The 23,696-nt window shown below is 40.9% G+C and overlaps 1 protein-coding gene across 1 annotated transcript; it reads right to left on the reverse strand.

Moving 5' to 3' along the window:
- Positions 1-5,572: 5,572 nt before the first annotated feature.
- LOC122638877 lies at positions 5,573-6,904 on the reverse strand. The gene has a single exon (XM_043831726.1). The coding sequence runs from the start codon at positions 6,902-6,904 to the stop codon at positions 5,573-5,575; it is 1,332 nt and encodes a 443-aa protein (XP_043687661.1).
- Between the last annotated feature and the right edge of the window lie 16,792 nt (positions 6,905-23,696).

Here is a 23,696-nt window from a genome sequence, read left to right on the forward strand (position 1 = left end):
CCAAGATGGATCCAAGGCATAAACAGAATAAGAGATGTTCTTCGTCCCAGCAGCAGCTGTGCCATGAAGATGATGGATTTCCCAGATCTTCCCAGTGATCCACCAGTCATTAAAAAGACGCATCTCAATCACTTGGCCTTCCTCCAAGATCGTCTCATCGTTTTCCTCTTCCTCCTCCTCCGGAGGGGGCTGATCGAGGTCTTATTTTAGAAGCTGCAACACGGATTTCCATTCTATCTATCTCGAACGCCGTCCAGTCTCTACCTCATATTCGGATCCGTACACCTTCAATACGATTGCGGAACCCATCCACCAACATCCACTACTCTCTGATAGAAGACCTCTGCATCATCTCCATTTCAGTGTTTCTTTGAGTATAAACAACTGGCCCTGCCCTGTTTCAGTCACCGGAGATAAAAAGAAGAAAATAAGATAAGAAAGGGAAACAAATCCATTAAAAAAAAAGATTTTTCTAGCTTAACTAACAGGTGAAGAGGATATGCATATATAATGGACTGATCCAAGACATCCAGACTAACCACTGTATTTCACTCGATCTTACACTCCCCTCGACAAGAATCGGCCAGACGCCACGATAGTCGGGAGGCCCCGCAATGTCCACCCCTGTTTAAGTTAAAAAAAAGATAAAAAAGATGAAAGACACCCTCTTCCCCGTTTCTTCGCTCCATCTATGCCGGGCAGCTTGGCAGTAGAGGACTAGAGGATCTGGATTCATTTTGGCCAGCAGTACTCTTCTCATTTTCTCATTTTAAGTATTAAAAAATTTCATCCAAAATTCTCTTTTTCTCTTTCCTTCCACCCGTTGCGTTAAGAACTGGGCCAGAGCGTCCTAATCCTGTAAGGATAAGAAACAAGAGAGGGCAAGGCTACGCCGGTGACTCCAGTCTAATGCTTAGGTCAGAACTCTTGCAGCAGATGAGAATAATAGAATTCAGATGATCATGGAAGAGTGTTACCTCCCTTCTTATAGATGATGGAGGGCAGAATCGTGCCCTAATACGAATGCAGGATCCTCGGGGTGGAGTGAGAGATTTTAGGAGTAATTTTAGGGATAGCATTGATCCCTGATTCCTCGTTCGCCTTATTAAGCGTAGTGCGAGCAATAATCTCGGGCCACGTCGGTTAGTGGCAGGTTTTGAGTTAGTTAGGCGAAGTATTGAGGTCGCCCCTCCCTGTCATGGGCTAGGTCGCTATTATATGGACGACGATATAGCGACTTCTTGCACCACGCTTCACGACGTATGTCGTTCGTCTAGCCTCCCTGTTGGTGAGCTTGTCAACTCGTGTTTGGTACTTGTGACCTCAGTCCGTTCCTCATGTGCTCATCAGGTCGTTCTCGTAGAGAGTGAGATCTCCTGACCTATCACAAGCCCTCCACTCCCTTGGGCGTTCACTCCCAGGGGAGTTGAATCATTTTTGAATTTTTTGGCGTCTACTCTTGTACGTGCGAGCATGACGTTTTGACGGATGGATATGACTTGACGTTCCATTCGTTGGTTGATGCGTGGCTTAGGCCATAATGGTGCCTCGATCCAAACTCTCGTCTTTCGTCTTGGCGACGTTTGATATCCCACATGCTGCTGGTCACGTGGCCGTAGGTATTATGAGGTCTAGGCTAGACCTACAACCGCTCGATCTCTGTCGCGGCAAGGTGCCCATTGATGGTCAAACACGTGGCGTGAGCCTTTATGGTGCCTTGGGCATGCCCAGCGTCGACCGTTCTCGGCCCTACGATGGCTCTTGTCCTTGACCGTTGGATTGGGACGATTCCTCTTCTCCTCATGGCTTATAAATTGGGACTTTCTGCCCCGCTGCACTCCTTACTGTTACTTTGCGATTTCGTGATTCTTGCTGTCTTCTTGCCTCCGCTCCTCCTTTCTCCTGTGATTTGCTATTTCCGTCGATTGTGCACCGGTGTCTTCATCAGAATCTGGTTTTGCATGCTCATGCTGCTCGCTCTGCCTATGCACTGTTCTTTGCTCAAACTATCTTCTCTTTGCGCGCCTTCTAACTAGTAAGCTTCCTGCATCTATGTCTTCTTCTTCTTCTTGAGCGGAACCCAACAAGGTCTCCGACGAGGCTGCTGGTATGAGTGGGGGTTCTAACCCTGAGGTTAGTTCTGAGAGGACCCAAGAAGAGCGGTCTACGCTCTTCGGGTTAAGGAAATTCAAGGCCAAATATGGCCATTTGGCCCATTCTTCGTCCGCCCACCCTAATGTGGGCACTTTGACCCCTGCTGTCGCTATGGAGGAGCATGCTGCTGAGTGCGGTGAGGCTCATGACGAAGAGGAGGAATGGGGTGACTCCGCTTTGGTGCCCCCTGAGGAGGGTGCCACTGGGGGTGGCATCTTATGGAAGCATTTTGACTGAACGATCTCTATTTGCTTTGAGGGATCAATATGGCATCCCTGAAGAAGTGGAAACCTGGGTCCCCAAACCAGAGGAGAGGGCGAACACTACCCTTGAGGGGACCGTGTGTTTGTATGAGGTCGCATTTCAAAGCGGCCTCTGCCTGCTTGTCCGCCACTTTGTGGCAAAGGTCTTTCGCCACTACACCCTCTCCCCGGGTCAGCTAGTGGCCAACTCGTGGAAGCAGCTTTTTGGCTTTTTCCTCTTCTTTGCTCGGCTCGATCGCAGGCCATCCGGGGCCATTTTTGTTTACTTTTTCTCATTGAAGAAGGCGACCGACGAGTGGTACTACCTGGCGCTCCGCAGTCGGAAGGGGTCTTATAAGGCCATTCGGTTTGTATGCCACATGCCCGATTCTGCCAAGAGGTGGAAGGATCGCTTCTTTTTTACGCGAATACCTAGAGATCCCTTCAAGGCAGAGTGGGGGAAAATCCGGCTGAGGACTGTGAACCTTGTCCCTGAGCTGAGCCAATACGATCAAGGGTCTCTCAGCTTATGCGTGACTGGCGAGCCCTTCGACGTGCACGAGCTAAAGAATGAGGACGTGCTTATCCAGCACGATTTGAGCTCAGCTCAAGGTGAGTGTCTCCATTCCCTCAAATTTATTTTTCTTTCTTGTATGTTTTGGCGAACCGACCTCCTGACTTGCATTTTCTTTGTCTTTTGTAGTGAACTTCAAGGTGGACCCGAGGCCGCTCCGCTCCAGTGCAACGGTGGATAAGGAGAAGGCCCTCGAGGTGCAGGCCCGACGCACCAAGGGGATCGCCATTGGGGGGCCCTCCAAAGTCCCTTCGAAGGAGAAGGAGGTGCCCGCCCCTACCTTACCACCAAAAGTCCTTCCGAACGGCAAGAGGCTTCGGAACGAGGTGGTCGACCTCGAGTTGCCTGTCAAGGGGACTGTCCTTGAGAAGGACCCCCCGAAGAAGATCGGCCTGGACACCACCTAAGGCGGTACTATTGGTTCGTCCCAGTCTTCTGGGAAGCGACCTCGGCTTAGCTTCAGGTGGGACATCTTCGAGGACGACTCGGCCTTTGTTGATCCAAGGGTCGCCAAGGAAGTGATGGATTAAGGCCTCCCCCCGGACTTGGCCGTCGTTCGCGAGCTCCTCACCACCAAGCTGGTGAATTCGTTTGCCATGGATTTTGCAAAGGTAAACTTCTATTTGTACTGCACTACCTTCTTTCCTTTTGTCCTTTGGGGCATGTTTTGACGTGGGGTTATCTTTCTAGGTCTCTTGCAAGGCCAGCGAGATCCGTCAACGAATGGAGGGCCTCGTCAAGCTGTACGAGGATGAGAAGAAAAAGAGGAAGCTTGCGGAGGAGCAGACACTGGACGCTGGGACGAAGATCTCGGAGTTTGAGGCTCAGGCCAAGGATCACGTGGAGATGGTCAAAGTCTTGACGGATCTCAAGGACGAGCTGGAAAATCCGCTTGCCTTGGAGAAGAGGAAGGTCGAGTGCTTCATGAAGGACTTGACTGACCTGAAGGCCAACGAGACAAGGTCCATTGAGAAGGCGGTTGAGGCGTTCAAAGTCTCAAAGGAGCTGCATACTTTCATAGCCAAGAAGGTTGAGGAGGGCTACAAGGTTAGTGTGGGTGACACCATTCGTCACCTCCTTAAGGAGACCTCTAGCTACAATTTTTCGAAGTTCAAGTACTATGCCCCTCCTTTGCCAGAGTATCCTGATCAGGATGCCCTTGCTGACGTGGCTTCTCCTACCCTCAACGACCTTGCAGTTCCAAGCGACCTCCCCATCTCGGGCGACCTTCCCACCTTGGCAGATCCTTCTGTTCCTGACCCCGCTCTCCCGGCCGATGTGGCCACTACTTTTGACCCTCCTCCTCCCGCTACAAGCTGAAGAAATTTTTTTTCCTTCCTTTTGTTGTTTTTTTTTTTTTTTTCCGAAGAATGTAAATATTTATCTCTCTATCAATGAAGAAACTTTTCTTGAGCAATTTTTGTCTTTTGATTTTATGAACTCAGTGGATCGTTCTTTGTGTACGTTCTTCCTGTAGGCCTTTTTGGATGCCAACCCTTTAAGATTTAATCCTTAGGTGCCAACACTAGTCTTTAGTGCCAACCTTTTTGGGTTAGTCTCTTGTGTCGACCTTAGAGGTCAGGCTTTTCTGCTAACCTTATTGGGTTGGTCTTTATACCAACACTTGAGGTTGGTCTTTTGTGTCGACCTTGGAGGTCGGACTTTAGTGCCAACCCTCGTGGGTTGGTCTTTTGTGCCAACACTTGAGGTCGGTCGGGCTTTAGTGTCAACCCTTTTGGGTTAGTCTCTCATGCCGACCTCAGAGGTCGGGCTTTTCTGCCAACCTTATTGGGTTGGTCTTTATGCCAACACATGAGGTTGGTCTTTTGTGCCGACCTTGGAGGTCGGACTTTAGTGCCAACCCTCTTGGGTTGGTCTTTTGTGCCAACACTTGAGATCGGTCTTTCGTGCTGACCTTGGAGGTCGGGGTTTAGGGATTCAGACTAGACAGGCGTTTGAAGTTTTACAAATCATAAACTTTATTGAAGTGGACAGCTCTTATAATGGCTTTATTGAAAAAAATTTCTCAAATTCTCTGAGTTCCAGGATCATGGAATCTTGTTGCCCCTCGGGGTCTTCAAGCAATATGTGCCTGGCCTTATCTTCTTGGAGACCATATAGGGTCCTTCCCAATTTACGTCCAGCTTTCTTTGATGTTGAGGCTATGAGGCCCTCATTTTGCGCAGTACCAAGTCTCCAGCCCTGAATACCCTTTCTTTTACCTTAGAGTTGTAAAAGCGGGCCATCCTATGCTGATAGGCTATATTTCTCATTAGAGCGTCTTCTCTTACTTCATCTAGGAAGTCTAGATTCGCCCTCAGCCCGTCCTGGTATGTTCTTTCATTGAAGTTGAGGCTCCTTAGTGAGCCTGCTAGTACTTCCACTGGAGCCAAAGCTTCTGTTCCATAGGTCAGCCGAAATGGGTTCTCCCCTGTGGGAGTTCGAACTGTGGTTCGATACGACCATAGGACGCTCAGTAGTTCGTCCACCCATTTTGTCTTTGCTTCGATCAATCTTCATTTTATCCCCGCTAGCAAGGTACGATTGGTGACCTCTACTTGACCATTTGCTTGAGGGTAAGACACTGATGTCGTCCTCAGCTCTATGTTATAATGTGCGCAGAATGCCCTGAATTCTGGTTTGTTGAACTTGAGCCCGTTGTCCATAACCAGCACCTTAGGCAGCCCAAACCGGTAGATGACCTTGTCTCTGAAGAATTTCTCCACCTGTTGTCGTGTGATTTCTCCAGTGGCTCTGCTTCTACCCATTTGGTGAAGTAGTCTACCGCGACCACGAGGTACTTTCTTCCTCCTGAGGCTGGGGTGATGTTGCCTAGCATATCCATCCCCCACATGGCAAATGGAATGGGGCTAAGTATTGAGGCCAGCTTGGTCACTGGTTGGCGAGGTATGGTCATGAACTTCTGGCACTGCTCACATGACTTCACATATTGGATCACTTCTTTCTGTATGTTTGGCCAATAGAGGCCCTGCTGGAGTACTTTGTATGCTAGGTGGCGACCTCCCATTTGACTACCACATATTCCCATGTGCACCTCTGCCAGCGCATAGAGGGCGCGACTGGGTGTTAGGCATCTCAGTAAGGGAGAGGACACCGACCTCTTATATAGTTCTCCTTCTACGAGGGTGTACCTTACTACGCGTCCTCGTACCCTTCGCGCCTCAGCCCTGTCTTTGGGCAACACATCGTCCCTTAAGTAGACCACGATCGGGTCCATCCAGTTCGGCTCCATCTTGATCGGCGTGACCTCTTTGGTTTGGTGGGAGGGCTTTGACAACTTTTCTACATACACCGACCCGTCCAATTGCACTAAGGCCTCGGTCGAGAGGCGTGAGAGTGCGTTAGCCTTTTTATTCTCGCTTCTCGATATTCTTTGCATCTCAAACATTTTGAACGACCCAAAATACTCCTTAGCTACCATTAGGTAGGCTGCCATGCAATCGTCCTTTGCCTCGTAGTCTCCATTTATCTGATTCACGACCAGCTGTGAATCACTCTGTGCCGTTAATCTCTTGATCTGAATGGCTTTGGCATTTTTGAGTCCTGCTATCAATGCTTCATATTCGGCCTCATTGTTGGATGCTGGGAACACAAATCGCAACGCGAACTGTATCCTAAAGGCTTCTGGACTTGTTAGAATGAAGCCTGCTCCCCTGCTTTCGAAGTTACTCAACCGGTCCACGAACATGGTCCAGGATGGCTCTGAACCAATCTCCCTTCCCATCTGGTCCTCTTGTTCTGGATCGTTCTCGCCCTGGATGCATTCAACGACGAAATCAGCTAAGGCTTGGCCTTTTATGGTTGTTCTTGGCTTGTACTTGATCTGGTACTCGCTCAATTCTACTGCCCATGCTATCAGTCTCCCTGACACGTCAGGTTTATGGAGCACTTTCTTCAATGGCTGGTCTGTCATAACTGAGATTAGGTAGGCCTGGAAATATGGCCTCAGCTTTCTTGTCACTTTGACCAGTGCAAACACGGCAACACTTTTGTAGCTGTGGAATAGATTTTCGTTCCTAAAGAATACTTGTGAAAAAGTTATTAGGGATAGAAAAATGTTATTCACGAAAAAAAATCCGTCACCATAGAGGCCTTCCGAGTTTACATTAGGGCCGGGACATATATTTTCTTGCAAAAATTACATGATTTCACAAAAATGGGTTTTGGTTTACTAAATTACTTACCAAATCTCTCCCTTAGGCTCCATTTGTTTCGGTGTTTTACTTCAAAAAGTTTTACATGTGGAATTTTTTTCTAATATTTGGTTTATGAAAACAAGCATTGGAAAACTTTTCAACATGCAAATTTTTTGAAGTCAAAATTCCAGCTAGAAATTTATCCCGAAACAAACGGAGCCTTAACAAAACTAAACAAAGATGCCAATTACAAAAGGGAGTGTCTGAATGAGACACCCTTATAGGTGTATTTAGAACTTGACACCTTCTTTTAATTGCCCTTTGTCTTATTCTAAATTTTTTTTTAGGATAGGGGGTATAAATGGGTTTTCAAAAATAAATTGAAAGTGACATACCATTATTTCATTATCAAAAAGTGTCATTGTAATGCACATTTTTCGAGTACGCATGTGAAATGACATTAGTATCCTCATTAGAAAAAAATTATCATACAAAAAAAGGCAGAAAAATAAAGTTATAAATTATTTGAAACCTTGAGGGGTATCAATAAGAAAGTCCCATTACAAACTATCCAAAGAGTGTCCCTCCCCCACCCACCTATTATATTTTTTTTAACATTTTTACCCTTACTAATGTGTTAATGAGAGAGAGAGAGAGAGAGAGAACCACAGTAATTTTGTTAGTACAATTTTTCTATGAGACTATAAACCCACTGTCCCTCTCGAGAGAGATCGTTTTCTTTTCCTCATATCTCTACCAAGCAGATTGAGAAATCATTGGTGAACTCAATGGTTTCAACTTTCTATGGGTACAAAGTTGGATTGTTTTCTTTTTGGGTAGAGTTCTTGTTGCGACTTTTTAGGTATTCTCAAGAAATGATGGTATTAGATATTTCCTCTTATCTTCTTGGATGTTGATTAATACAATTCTTAGTAAGAATATGGTTATAGGTATGCTTATATGCTTTAAGAAAGTAAGAACGTGCATTTCCTTGAAGCCCTTAATGAGTTGGCTCATGTTTTAGTTGCTGGTTAGCATATTTTTAACAGGGCTCACTTGGTGGTGTCTCAACCACTGGGTTCTTGGACCTATTACAACTCTGTCAAGGGATTACTCAGTTTCTTCTACTACTTAATCAAACTATATAGTTACTTAGCCAGTGATTTGGTTTTGTACAAGTTGCCGCAAATTATATTCCACTGATATTTGTAGTTTTCTAATGTTAGTTGTGCATAACATTGATCAATACTTACTATGCTGGCTGGTGAGGTTTTCTTTTGCTAAGTTGTGTGATGTCCCTTTTCACCACTTCTCTCTTGTGATCTCTAACCCACCTCACAAACATGATTGTAAGTACTAAACATATTACTATAAAGGCTAATTTTAACACACTAGATTTAGAATTTTTTTTATCTTTCTTTCTACTTTTTTTTTTTATGAATTCAATCCCTTATAGTTGATGAAGTGTCTCATCGGGAAATAATATGTATGCAATTCTCTAAAATAATGCTGCAATGTTATTTGTTCACTTTTTCCATACTTTGGTAAGACAATTAATGTGCTTTCTAGTATTTCACTTTGGTGATTGTTGCATAGTTGTGCATACCCTTATTTCACAAACACCATTTCTTCATGCACTTCTCTACAGTTCTAAAATATTGATTTCATTTCTTTTGGCTGACTCCATCCTAGAAGAAGATAGGTGTTATATCATGAAGGAGGTGATTGGCTGATTTAAGACTTCATTATTCTGTTAATTGTCTGCCATTTTTAAAGAACTCAAAGACCATAGATTTATGATTTTCTATAGCTCTATTGTAGTTGGGTTTTCTATGGTATTTTTGTTGGCCACATTGTGTTACTAATTGACTTCCATTATAGTTCTTAAATTACAGAACCGCTGTACTAATGTGGGGTAGTTTGTTTACTATTCATCTCTTGGCGAGATCCAAAGTACTCTAGAGAGTTGGCTCTTAGCTTTCAATCTAAAAACTGTTTATCCTTAGACCACTGAGACTGGGATTTTATGTTAGAATTTTAGTCCTATAGGGATTAATATTCCAATATTTTATGGACTAATATTAATTATCCTAAACTAGGCTAATTAGAGTTTTGGTCTAATTAGGGAGGTCATTAAGTTGTATTAGATGTCTAATGTGGACTGGCTGTAGTGTGGGCAGATAGATTTCTATTGGGACTGTGATAAGTCAAACCCTATAGGAATTACTATATAAAGAGAGCTAGGTCTCCCCTTTACCTCTAACAACTAAATATTCTCAATTGCTATTGAGGAGTGCATTCTGGACAGAGAGGGAGATATTCAGTGTTCATCATCCTTGTGCATACGGTATTCTCATTAAGCCAGTTACTTTGGGAGTAGAGGGGAAGCACCTCGATCTTTGGTCTTTATTTTCTGTTGTGATCATCGTCACTATGGATGCGAAACAAGGTTGGTGGTTCTATCCCTATTTTCTATTATTTATTTGATTATGTTCTTGAACGCCCTATGGAGATCCTAGCTTTTGGGATTTTGTCCCTATTTGGATCAGATTATTCTAACATGTGGTATCAGAGCCTCCGAAGATCCGTTCTTGAACCTATATAGATTCAAAATAATAGATCATACTAAGGGAATCAAATTTTTTTTGTTTCAAATCAAGGTTTTTAGGGTTTTTTTAATTTTTTGAAAAATCCGTATGGATACTAGCTCACTGTCAAAATTTTTCTCTGGCAAAAACAAAATCTGATCATAAAGGTGTGTAGAGCTCAGAGAGCTGGACATCTGCATGGGTGGATTGCCACCGGTGGCTGCTGGACGTGCCCTTACGTGTCTGTGACAGCCGCGAGTGGACCTCACTTGCAGGCAGGATTTAAAAAAAAAAAAAAGATCTTTTGGGGTTTGCTATCGTGCGCCCCTTAACAACTGTAGGGTTTTGCTAACGTGCATCGTCGGGTTGGGCAGACTCGGACCCGATGCGATAACCCAACCCCCGACCCGAATGGGTTGATCCAAACTGGTTGGTTCGGCTAGTTGAACTGATTTGACCATACGGACCGTTCAAACCAGTACAATCAACCATTTTTTACCTAAACTTTGACCGGCTTTTCTGCGGGCTATGAGACTCTGTTTGGGGTCCCATTTTTTACGTTGGCTCTATTTTACTGTGCTATACACAGTGGTACCCTCTGTTTTGATTAAACATGTATATTATAAATATTTTTGGTATTCTATTGATACATGCCCTTTTTTGGAATTTATCGGTTCGTTCCATTGGGAACAGAACTAATTTTCTGACTTACTGGAATACCTACCTTGGTGAATAGTACTTTTGACATATCTGTGTAAATTTTGAGACATTAAGCTCCTTGTTATAAGTTGTAAAATAACACAAATTATTAAGGATGTAAGTGATTTTGGAAAATCCCAGAGAGGGTTTCATTCGTTCGATAGGATACAGCCGCCAAAGCGACCTTTGTTGTTGGATTTGTGAAACACCGGTCTCATACAGTTGTAAGATGTCCTTCAACTCTGATGTGTAGTCATACACCAAAAGGTGGTGATCATGTGTTGATACTTGAAGGGGTACATATAAAGTATGCATGTGAATAGGTCGACCCTAGAATTTTGCACACCTAAAGGTGATGGATTTTGAAAGTTGAGATGTATTCCCATGGCCACTGGTATGTAGAGATTTTTACAATTGCATGTTGGGAATTCAGCCCAAAGATATTTTCACAATGATGCATGTAAAATTCTCATTTGCTTATAAGGTTCTAAGTTGTACTTGCATCATGCTGATTATTGTACTGTTCATTGTTTAAATTTTCAGTCACCTTTTCTGTCAACAATAACATGGTCGCTATTGAGATTCTTACTGGGTCAAACTTTAATAAGTGGAAAGAAGACATTATGTTTGCCATGGAGATGGCAGATGTGCATATGTCCTTTGTTATAGATAAACCAATGGACCTAACAGCTGATAGTACTGAGGATGAAAAATCTGTGCATGCTGCATGGGAAAAGAGTAATCGCTTAGCTGTATTGTCTATAAAGAGGTCAATACCAGAACACCTTAAAAGTGGGATGCTTGATAAATGTACTGCCAGGGAATTACTGGATGTAATTTCCAAGAGATACTAAGTTTCATCGAATTCTGAAATTGAGAGACTTCTGCAAGGGCTATTTAATATGGAATATCATGGTTCTGGGGATGTTAGAGATTATATTATTCGGATGGTTGACTATCAAACCAAAATCAAAGCCTTAAATATTACTCTTCCTGATGCCTTGATTGTTCATCAAGTCCTTAATACCTTACTTTCTGAGTTTGGCATCATAAAAATCAACTACATTTCTTAGGATGGTGTCTGGAGTATTAATGACCTTATTTCTAGGGTTGTATTTGAGAAAGAGAAACTAAAGAAAGATAAAGCCCACACTGCTCCTTTTACTTTCAAATCCCATAAGAGTAAAAAGTTTAAAAATCATACTCATAAGTCTGCCAATAAAGAGTTCGATCGGATTAACAATTTGAGACCCAAGATAGACTCTTTCAAGAAAGAGAATGATCAATGCTTCTTTTACAAGAAGAAGGGTCACATAAAGAAGGACCGCAACAAATACAAGACTTAGATATCAAAACTCAAGCCATTAGGTAATGATTCTTTGGCTTTTGTTGGTGAATCCAATCTATCAGAAGCCTCATCCAGTTCTTGGAGGCTAGATGGCGGGGCAACTAACTATGTTGCTTTTATTATATAGGGATTCATAAACTGGAGGAGGCCAAATCCAGATGAATCAAGGCTTGTCGAAGGGAACGATGGATATGTTGACGTAGAGTTCGTGGGAAATATCATTTTATTACTAGTTTTTAGTTTTAATTTGACTTTAACGAACATTTTTTATGTACCGTCCTTCAGGCGGAATTTAATTTCGGTTTCAGTGTTGGACATTAGTGGTTACCATTTTGAAATAAAGAACAGTATGGTCAATTTAGTAAAATTGGTTTCTGCATTATGTCCAATGGATTGTACAGACTGTGTTTATCTCCCAATGATATCTACGCCTCTTAATATTGAAAACGTTATTTCCAAAAGACCCTTACCTAAAGAATGGTCTTTTATATTGTGGCACAAGAGGCTAGGTCATATTTCTAAGGTAAAAGTGGAAAGACTGATAAAGTCTAACATCCTACCTACTCTCGAAAGTGATCTAGAAACTTGTGTAGACTGTTATAAGGGAAAGATGACCAAGATAAAGAAGAAAACTGTAGCCTGTAATTCTGACCTGTTGGAGGTCATTTATACTGACATTAGTGGTCCTTATTAAGCCACATTATGTAGAAATTTTTATTTCATCACTTTTACAGATGACTATTCCCGATATGGCTATCTGTTCTTAATTCAAGAAAAGTCTGAATCCTTTGACATGTTCAAGATTTTTAGGACTGAATTTGAGAAACAGCTGGGGAAAGTTATTAAAATTATAAGATCCGATCGTGGGGGTGAGTAATATGGCAGACATGGCGTTGCTGAACAACTTAAGGGCCTGTTTGCTAAATACCTAGAGGACTCTAGGACAGTTAGTCAGTTTACCATGCCAGGAAGTCCTGAGCAAAATGGTGTCACCGAAAGGCATAACCATAGCCTTATGGACCTGGTGAGGAGTATGGTTAGTAGGACAAATTTACCTAAGTTCTTATGAGAGAGGCTTTGAAATCTATCCCTTATATCCTTAACCATGTAGCTACTAAATCGAGTTTAAAACATCTTAGAGTTTGGGGGTGCCCTACAGAAGTAAAACTATATTATCCAACTTTGAACAAGTTGGATCCTAAAACTACTCATTACTATTTTGTTGGTTACCCAGATCATTCGAAGGGATAAAAATTTTATAATCCCTGCGGAGGCACTAGAATTGTGGACTCATACGCAGCGAAGTTTTTGGAATTTGATGTGGCCGAAAAGAATGATTATTCTCAGACTGTTCAAGTTAGTGACACAGTTGGTACATCAGTACCTGTTCTTCTACCTATTCAGATGGATGTGGGACATACTATGTCATTGGTTACACGTATTAGAGTTCAAGAGCTTGATTTTGATACGGTCCTTGACATTCATGTAGCACCTGATGAAGTTCCTCTTAATCAGGATATGGTTGAGGATCCTATCATTGATGCAGTTCAAATTGAGATTCCTCAAATTTAGGGTGAGACAGTGGTAGCACCATTATGGAAATCCATCATGGAGAGAAATTTAGCTATACCATCTATCTATGAGGTCTATCTGGGAGAACATGACTACGATATAGGTTGTGTGGTTGATCCAGTTACTTATTCGGATGTTGTTTCAAGTCCTCAGTTAGATTTGTGGTTAGATGTGATGAGAGATGAGGTGCAATCGATGAAACATAATGCTATTTGGGAGCTTGTTGAATTAAACCTGAGGGTTTTGCGGTGAATGATTTAGATCATCTTGTGTATACTCAAGAAGTTTATTTATGGTCTCAAACAAGCTTCCTGGCAGTGGTATTTGAAGTTTGACAGTGTCGTGACTTCATTTGGCTTTGTGGAAAATAAAGTGGATCAGTGTATAGAGCATAAGCTCAGTGGGAGCAAATTCTGCTTTCGCATTTTTTATGTGGATGACATTCTGCTTGCAAGCAGTGACCTAGGAATATTGCACAACTTAAAGCAACTATTATCTAAGGAATTTGACATGAAGGACCTTGGTGAGATTTCTTTTGTCCTTGGCATTGAGATCCATAGGGATCATTCTCGCTGTTTACTAAGTTTTTCTCAAAGGGCTTACATTGATCGTATTCAGGAGAGGTTCAGTATGCTGGATTACAAACCTGGGAATATTCCTGTTCTCAAGGGTGACAAACTGATCTCGACACAGTGCTCAAAAAATGAAACTGAGAGGGATGAAATAATAAGGTGCCTTATGCTAGCGCACTAGATAGTATCATGTATGCTCAGGCCTGTACCAGACCGGATATTACCTTTGTGACGGGTCTTCTTGGCAGATATCAGTCAGATCCTGGTCTTAGTCACTGGGTTGCTGCCAAGAAAGTATTGAGGTACTTGAAGGGGACAAAAGATTATATGCAACATACAGACACGTTCCTGAACTCAAGCTAGTGGGTCATACAGATTCTGACCTTGCTGGCTGTGAGGATGAGAGGAGGTCCGAGTCTGGTTATGTTTTCTTGATGGCAAGAGGTGCAGTATTATGGAACAGTACAAAACAAACATTGTTGACCACTTCGACTATACAGGTAACAGTTTGTAGCATGCCATGGGGCTTCTACTCAGGTTATTTGACTCAGGTATTTCATAAAGTAGTTGACCATTTTAGATTTTGTGGATAGACCCATCTAGATATATAGTGATAACAGCTCTGCTGTGTTATTTATAAATAATAATAAAGAACTTAGAGGGTCTATACACATAGAGGTCAAGTATTTGACTATAAATGAAACAATAAAGAAAGGTGATATAGCAGTGGAGCATATTGGTATAGATGATATGGTTACAAATCTCCTAACCAAAGGTCTTCGCCCTTGTGGTTTGAAAGACATGTCATAAGTATGGGCTTAGGTGCATCATGGGATGCGGTTGATTAGTGGGAGTTGTTTTTGCTCTATTGTAAAATGAAGTTTCTTTTCATCTGTAAATTTTTACCGTATGATAAAATTTGGCTTATATATATCAGTTGTCATGCAAATTTCTTTTGAACACATGGGTGTTTCATTTATTGACATGATGTATATATATCTAGTTTTAAAGACTTAAGGAATATGTTAACCTTAAGCAAGGCTGAGGTATTAATTTATTAGCCTAAAGGTAAGTCTTGTAACATATAAAGTAAAGCTCGAGTTATTTAAGATGAGACATACAGATTCATTGGAATCATAAAAATATTTCTCTAGTGAGCTTGTGCCACTTAAAGAAGAGAAATTTTAGACTGACAAATGGATAATACATAAGGAATCACTATGTGAGTATTATCTCGTTGCCACACTACCACATTACATCCATGTTAGTAGAGTTGACGGCTCTTGTGACCATGGAAGGCTCTGTGTCGCTAGCTTGATCATAGATGTAGGTTACCGCCATGATTTGGTGTCTAAAACTCTATGGGACAAGATTGACTTTCTAATACGATCTCTAGACCAATTTATTTTAAAATTATGCACATAAAGTTTTCCTAAAAGGTTGTTACCCTGTGATTTGTTTTGGGCAAAACTGTTTTTGAATCTCTTTAAAAATAAGGAATTTAAGATAAGTCCAAGTGGGAGAATGTTAGAATTTTAATCCTATGGGATTAATATTCTAATATTTAATGGACTAATATTAATTATCCCAAACCAGGCTATTAGAGTTTTAGTCTAATTAGGGAGGTCATTAAGTTGTATTAGAAGTCTAATGTGGACTGGCTTTAGTGTGGGTAGATAGATTTCTATTGGGACTGTGATGAGTCAGACCCTATAGGAATTACTATATAGGGAGAGCTAGGTCCCCCCTCTACCTATAACAACTAATTGTTCTCAATTGCTATTGAGGAGTGCATTTTGGACAGAGAGGGAGATATTCAGTGTTCATCATCCCTGTGCATACGGTATTCTCATCAAGCCAGTTACTTTGGGAATAGAGGGGAAGTACCTAGATCTTTGGTCTTTATTTTTCGCTGTGATCATCATCACTATAGATGCGGAACAAGGTTGGTGGTTCTATCCCTGTTTTCTATTATTTATTTGATTGTGTTCTTGAATGCCCTATGGAGATCCTGGCTTTGGGGATTTTGTCCTTATTCGGATTAGATTATTCTAAAATTTTAAAGCTTGCCTGATATCTAACTCATGACTACAACATGGTTCTAGGCCTGACCCAAAGTCAGAGAGAGAGAGAGAGAGAGAGAAAGTACTCTGTCACTCTATCATCAACATCGACTGGATACTGCAAGGTTGGAGGGATACCGCGGAAGTTTGTCTTGGGAGTGTAGTGTTTTCATGTTAAGGATATTCTAAAGCCCACATGGAAAGAAGGACAAATGAGCAAGGAGGCTCACAAGACCATAGTGAAAAAAGTAGTTGATAAAGTGACTGGTACTATTCAAGGGGCTCATTGCCCTCATTCACAAAAAAAATTGATCAATTTTTTGTCATATTCTAAACCAAAGCTTAATAAACTTGTACAGGGGTCAATTTGTCCCAGATTGGTTCTTTTTCTACATGCTTGAAACTAGGATTTGGACTTCTCAGTATCGATTACAAGTATGTCTTCATATCAGAACCTGGTTCATTTTGGATTTTTCTTTTACTAAAGTCATAGTAAGCAACATTGAGCTAATTATCCTTATGTGCAGGTTTCTTTTGCTCTGCTTTATTTAAGGTAGCTTGAGATATAAAGCAAAGATAACGGTAGATGCAGCTGTGCTGGTATGGAAGGCACTGAGATGCATGCTTTTTACTTCTAACATGTATGCCTTTACTTATCATTTTCTGGAAAATGAAACCCATAGTTTTCTTCCTCTCCATCATATCAGATTTGCCGAATGGAAGGCCATTTTGCATCACAATGCCCTCAACGCTTCAATCATCCATACTTGGGTAAGATGTTATGCTCCTCCACTCATTCTTCTTCTCTAGCTTCTTCTTTTCCTTCTTCGAATTGTTTCTGGATCCTAGACAGTGGGTCTAATAACCAAATCACTACAAATCTGTCCAATCTTGTAGTTTGTGAACCATATTCTGGTTGTGATCATGTTATAGTTGGTAATGGTAATGACTTAACCATTTCTACAATTGGCTCTGCTACTGTTGTTCATTCTGACCATTCTTTTTCTTTGTCATCAATTCTTTGTGTGCCTGCTATACACTGTAATCTCTTTGTCATCAATTTGGTTGAAAATTCCTAATTCTCGCCAGACCTTCTTTTTGGCTTCGGTCATTCTAGTGACCTAGGCTTCCCATTCATCAAATCTGGACTGCCAATGCCGAGAGAATGGGTCAACTTTTCCTTTTGCGGAAGGTGGATAGCTGTTACGGAAAAAGAGGGTTTCTTTTGAGTTGATCAGGAACTCAGGAACAGAGACAAAAGGGTTTTCAGGTTTGGGCCTAAAGAAAAATGAGAGAGGCGAGGAACTAGTACCTCAACATTGACGGTGTCCTGAAGAGCATCCCGTTGTTCCTACTCTTCTTCCATTGTTGCTGACGCCTTGTTGATTGGTTGAGCTCGCATGCTTCTGTGAATGGCATTTTTTGAGTTGCAGAAGAAGAACAAAGAGAGTTTGTGAAGGAACTCGATGCGAAGAAGGGTTTTAAAAGGGTTTAGCGCATGACTCTTGATATGACTCTTCCATGGTATTTTAATTGATTTGAAAGATGTTTGTGCCAATCAAATAAGGCCATGTGGATTTCAAGGTGCTTTGGGACTGTAAGATAAAGCTTAGCCGTTTCTTTTCCAAGTGTCACAAACTCGTCTGAACTCTGGATCTTCGATCTCGTTCAGCTTATTTGTGAGGGGCATTGTTTATTCCCTATTTTTGAATAGATCATAGGTTTTCCTAAGATGTATCCACATAAAATCATAAGATCAGTATTTTGATAGGAATAGATCATCATAAACCAAATCAAATAGACATAGTTTCATTGGAGGTCAAATCAAATAGGTCATTGGAGAATAAATCAAATAGAGGATAGATCATTGAAGAATAAATCAAATCGAGGATCGAAGAAGAATGAAGAATGCAAGCATGGAATCATAAAGTGCACTTACCGGTTTGTTGAATTAATCAATGTGTACTTCTCCTGAAATTTGAAATTTCTAGAATTCCTTACTCAACTTCAACTCAATTTTTGGTCCATTTATAGGTAAAATTGGAAGATGTCTATTTCTGTAAATTTGTAGATTTCGGTGTCTATTGAGTAACGGAGTTGGAATCAATTGATTTCGATCTGTATTGAGTGAGTTATGGTCTTTGCAATAGGGAAAGGTCAAATCAGTATGGGATAGAATCAACTCACCATTTGCTTGAAAAATCAGATTTCCTAACAAAGCTTTGAAGGTGCTCTAATGGAAGATGATGAGCACACTGCATCTACAGGTCCAACAATGAATAATTCTGATCCTTTTCTCTTCTTCTTCTCTTTTTCTTCCTTTCTTCTTTTCTTCTTCTCTTTTCCTTCCGTTCTCCTTTCTTTCTCTTCCACGATTTCTGTTTCTCTCTCACTTCTCTTTTCTCTCTTATTGTATTTCTGTAAGTCGAGAGAGAACCCTTCTTTTTTTGTTTAAGTAAACAATAAGTCGGCATCAAACCCTACGCATAGAAAAGAGTTTTAAAAGGTCTTAGCTAGACAACAGCAAAATCTTAGATAATTTCAAACTGTACTCGTGTTGATAACCATAAAGAATCCCAGATTTTCTTAGAAATCCTTATTATATTTGGATTCTCAAGCACAACTTGTGATTAAAAAACCCTAATCACTCATTCATATGCCCATATAGATTTGGAATGCATCAATAATAAAGGAAGAACAAGACATACCCTTTTGGTTGATAACTGAAGTCGATCCCCAAGCTTTTCGCCTTCCCAATAGCCTTCCACAGCCTTTCACTTTGCTCTCCCGTGAGTAGAAAATAATAGAAATCACAAGTGAAGGCTGTGGGGACCTTGGGTTGAATATATAATATTCTCCTTGACCCTAATCACACTCCCACAATGTGTTAGGTCAGTAATACCCCTGACTTAGCCTAGAGTGGGTTAATTAATTACATGGGCCCAATTAAGACTAGCATGTATTAATAAAGCTCAAAACCCAATAATCTCCCACTTGGGCAAAATTAATACACGTATCTTTATTGGAATTGGCCAGAGTCCCATTCTCCACTCAAAATTACTTTGATTCTGTTAACACCCACTTGTGTCAAAAAACAGCAGAAGATAACCTCAACATACGGCATATAACTTTTCATTATCACAGTCACAAATGATCTATCAACATGAACCGCTTTGGGCATATGTATGAACAAGGAAACAAGAGCATAACGAGTGATCAGTAAGTAAATGCTCTTTCCTTGTAGGTCCTCTACCTTGAAAATCCTCACAAGTAGTATACATTGATATTAACTCATACTTAGGCTAAACCGCCATGAACTCGAGTTAATACCTCACTTTGGCTTACCGCCCATGGCTTACCCACCATTTTAGAATCTTTGGCTAAATACCGCCTATGGCTAACTACCATTTTGGAATCCTTGGCTAAATACCGCCCATGGCTTACCCACCATTTTAGAATCTTTGGCTAAATACCGCCTATGGCTAACTACCATTTTGGAATCCTTGGCTAAATACCGCCTATGGCTAACCACCATTTTATAAGACATGTCATATAAGAATAAGTAATGAACTATAACCAGTAAATGTATTAAGATGGCAAAAGAATACAAAAAACCATTGGTTAAATAAAAGAGCTCAAATAATAATCAAGGGAAAAATAGACTCCCACTAAACAAGCAAATTAAAAGACTCTGCAAGTCCCATATTAATAACATGACCCCTGAAAACTCCCACTGAAAGAGCCTTAGTGAGAGGATCACCCACCATCTTCTCAATAGGGATGTGAACAACATCAACCTCTCCCTCAGTCGCTTTCTCTCTAACAAGAAGATACTTTATCTTAATGTGCTTTGAACTGTTGGACTTCTTATTGTTCTTTGAAAAGATGACTGCAGACTTGTTGTCACACCATAGCCGCTGAGCTGTTGGACTTCTTATTGTTCTTTGAAAAGATGACTGCAGACTTGTTGTCACACCATAGCCGCATCGATTTGGAGATGGAGTCAACAACTTTTAGTTCTGTAATGAAATTTCTCAGCCATATTGCCGGCTTGGTGGCCTCAAACAATGCCACAAATTCCGCCTATATAGTGGATGAAGCAATGATCGTCTGCTTGACACTTTTCCACGAAACTGCACCTCCACCCATCAAGAAGACATATCCAGAAGTTAACTTCATGTCATCAGTACAACCACTGAAATCTGAATCTAAGTATCCGACGACCTCAAGTCTCTCATCTCTTCTGTAAACAAGCCTGAAATTGCTGGTCCTCAGTAAGCACTGCATTACCTTCTTAGCTGCTGTCCAATGAGCTAATCCAGCATTAGACTGGAACCTCCCAAGCACGCTAATTGCAAAGGCGATGTCTGGTCAAGTGCACACCTGTGCATACATCAAGCTACCAACAACTGAAGCATATGGCTTGTCCTTCATAGAATCTCTCTCAAGGTTATTCTTCAGACACTGCTGCTTGTTCAACTTATCCCCTTTGCTGATGGGTGCATCATTCCCAGAACATTAGGACATGTTGAACCTCTTCAAAATTCTGTCAATGTAAGTCCTCTATGACAAACCAAGAAGACCTCGCTTTCTATCCCGACTTATCTCGATGCCAAGTACATAGGTGCTCTCACCCATGTTCTTCATCTCAAAGTTACTGGACAGAAACTACTTGGTTTCCTGAAGTAAACCAAGATCACTGTTGGCAAGTAGGATATCATCGACATAAAGTACCAAGAAAATAAACTTGCCCCCTGGTAGCCTTCATATAGATGCAATTATCAATTGCATTCTCAACAAAACCAAAAGAGGTCACTATCTGATCGAACTTCAAGTACCACTGTCTCGAAGCCTGTTTCAGTCCATATACTAATTTCTTCAGTTTGTAAACTTGATGGTCCTTCCCTTTCTCCTCAAAACCCTCAGGCTGACGCATGTAAACCTGCTCAGCTAGATCACCATTCAGAAAAGCCGTCTTCACATCCATCTGATGTAGTTCAAGGTCAAAGTGTGCTACAATGGCCATGATGATTCTGAATGAGTCTTTTGAAGATACTAGGGAGAAGGTTTCCTTGAAATCTATGCCTTCTCTCTGTTTGAAGCCCTTCGCCACAAGTCTGGCCTTGTAGCGCTCTATGTTTTCCTGAGAGTCAGTCTTGGTCTTGAAGACCCATTTTGATGCAATGGCTTTGTAGCCCTGTGGAATCTCCACCAGCTCCCAAACACCATTGTTATGCATGGATTGTAACTCTTCCTTCATGGCTTTCACCCATTTGTCAGACTCCCTTCTATTGATTGCCTGCAGAAAAGTAACAGGATCCTCCTCCTTACTGATGTTGAACTCACACTCATTCAGATATGTGACATAATCTAAGTGAATGGTAGACCTGCGAGTCTTGGTAGATCTCCTCAAAGGCTTAGGGTCCGTAGCAGTAACCGTGTCGGCTGGTATCGGATCATCAAACTAAGGGAGTGGCACATCCACAACTACAGTGGCAGGGACAACAGGATCTGTGGGCACATCCACATCAACGTCCATATGAGAATCACCGTCTACAATCAATAAGGGCTTGCTCGACTCCGGTGCTACATCAGATGTTCCAATCTGTCCTTCATCAAACCTCAAGTTCTGGGGCACAGAGTGATCTCCTTCTGACTCAAGAAATTTGGCATGGGTGGTCTCCACTATTCTATTCCCTGTACCTGGGCAATAGAATCTGTAGCCTGTTTGAGTTAAAATAAAACTGCAAGCATACGGGTCAATCATAGCTACGGGTCGAATACGAGGAGATATACGCCACTCTATTTAACTAACTTACAAGTAATGCAAAGTGAACCAAATTAAAGTGTTAAATTAAACTAATTAAACTAACGAAAATCAATGCATCCTAACTCATAAGCATCTAACAAAATTAAGGGATTAAATAGGCGTCCTAACACATGAGCATCTAACCTATCAAACTAAAGCGAATTGAAAGGAATAAAAATGTAGCCACACATACTAACCACAAAAAAAAAAAAAAAAAAAGGGAATAAAAATGCATCCATAAACCACAACCATATAAAATTAAAATAAAAGAAATAGAGTGGGAAGAAGAAGAAGATAGAGAGAAATAGAGGAGATGGAGAATGAGATTGAGAATTTAGATAGTAAAACCTGGATGTGCTTGTATGAATGTAATTGAAAAGCTTGAATATTTGCATAAACTTACCATGGCCTCCTCTTCTAAATCTTCAAGTCTTGTCATCAACTTAAGAACTTAGACTAGAAGACTTAAAACCTAAACTAGAATTAAGAAATTACAACCCAATTGAAGACTTAAATTGAAATTAAAGCATAAACTAAACCTATTATAACCATTAAATGAAAATCAAAAAAGCAAATTAGAACTTAGAAAAGCCAAAAATCACAAATTAGAAGGAGAAGAAAAGAAGAAATTTCACTAAGTGAATGAGCAATTTTTACAAGAGAGGTAGGGGTATTTATAGGTGGAGAGAGGAGAAGAGAGAAGATGGAAGTGTAGGAGAAATATTCCCTAAGAAAAGAGAATATTCTCTTCTCTTTCATCTTTTACAATGCCTTGAATCTTAAGAAAAAGAAAAAAATAGAAAGAAGAAGAAGAGAAGATTGTTTACATGTACTTCCATTTCAGAAAAGTAAACTTCCAATTCTAACAAGTGCTTCCTTTTCTTTGTAGATATCTTCTCCAAGCAATAAAATCAAAGCATCTTTGATTTTTCAACTTTCCATAGATGAGAAAATATAAATCTATCCCAAGTAGAATTTTAGAAGTGCCCTTGAGAAGTTGGAGGAGAGAGAGAGTAAGGGTGATGACTAGGATTCCTTCAAGAATAAATAAAATACCCATTCTGTCCTTCAAAAACGTGGAGCATGGAGTGCTTATATAGGCCTCACCATTGTGTTCCTTGCGAAAAATCACCCAAAATAAACTCAAATTTCGTCCAATTTGGAGTTCGAGACCCCAAGATATCTCAAGTTGAAGTTGGACTGTCCAGAGCCCTCCAAATGGAATCTTTCGAGTACAGGAAATATAACTTTTGGTTATTGGGTTAAGGCCCCTAGAATCCGAACTTTCGCTTCACTTTGTCTCCGGCCGACTGTTAATAATTACAAATAAACCCCTATAGACCATTTTCGCGCTTCGTTACGGAAATGGCCATAAGTTCTTCGTTTTAACTCGGAATCAAGTGTCGTTTGAACCGTTACGAAATTGACTCGATGGGCTACGCATCCAAGCCATTAATACCTCTAAACAGCTTAAAAACATTTATTTAGCCTCATCACTTCCATTTTCACAAGAATTCACCTAAAACCTGAAAAGCACAAGAAAGCACCGAGTAACTCTGTCCAATGTGGTAAAATGTATGCTTTATGCCCTAAGATTTCACACATAAATGTGCTCATCAGATTCCCCCACACTTAAACATTACTTGTCCTCAAGTAAATCAAAAACAAAAACTAACCTAGAATGCAGAAAATCCTAACTCACTTTCGTAGGAATCCTAACTCGTCTACTAGGAGTAACCTAGGGGTTGAAAGGCTTGTTGCACATGCTAAGTGCAACCGTGATTCCCACGAAAGTGAGTTAGAATTTTTTTTGCATTCTAGGTTAGTTTATCTTTTGCTTTACTTGAGGATAAGTAATGTTTAAGTGTGGGAATCGATGAGCACATTTATGTGTGAAATCTTAGGCATAAAACATATA

The sequence above is a fragment of the Telopea speciosissima genome, chromosome 9 (assembly GCF_018873765.1).
Source record: "Telopea speciosissima isolate NSW1024214 ecotype Mountain lineage chromosome 9, Tspe_v1, whole genome shotgun sequence".
In the NCBI taxonomy this organism is placed as follows: domain Eukaryota; kingdom Viridiplantae; phylum Streptophyta; class Magnoliopsida; order Proteales; family Proteaceae; genus Telopea; species Telopea speciosissima.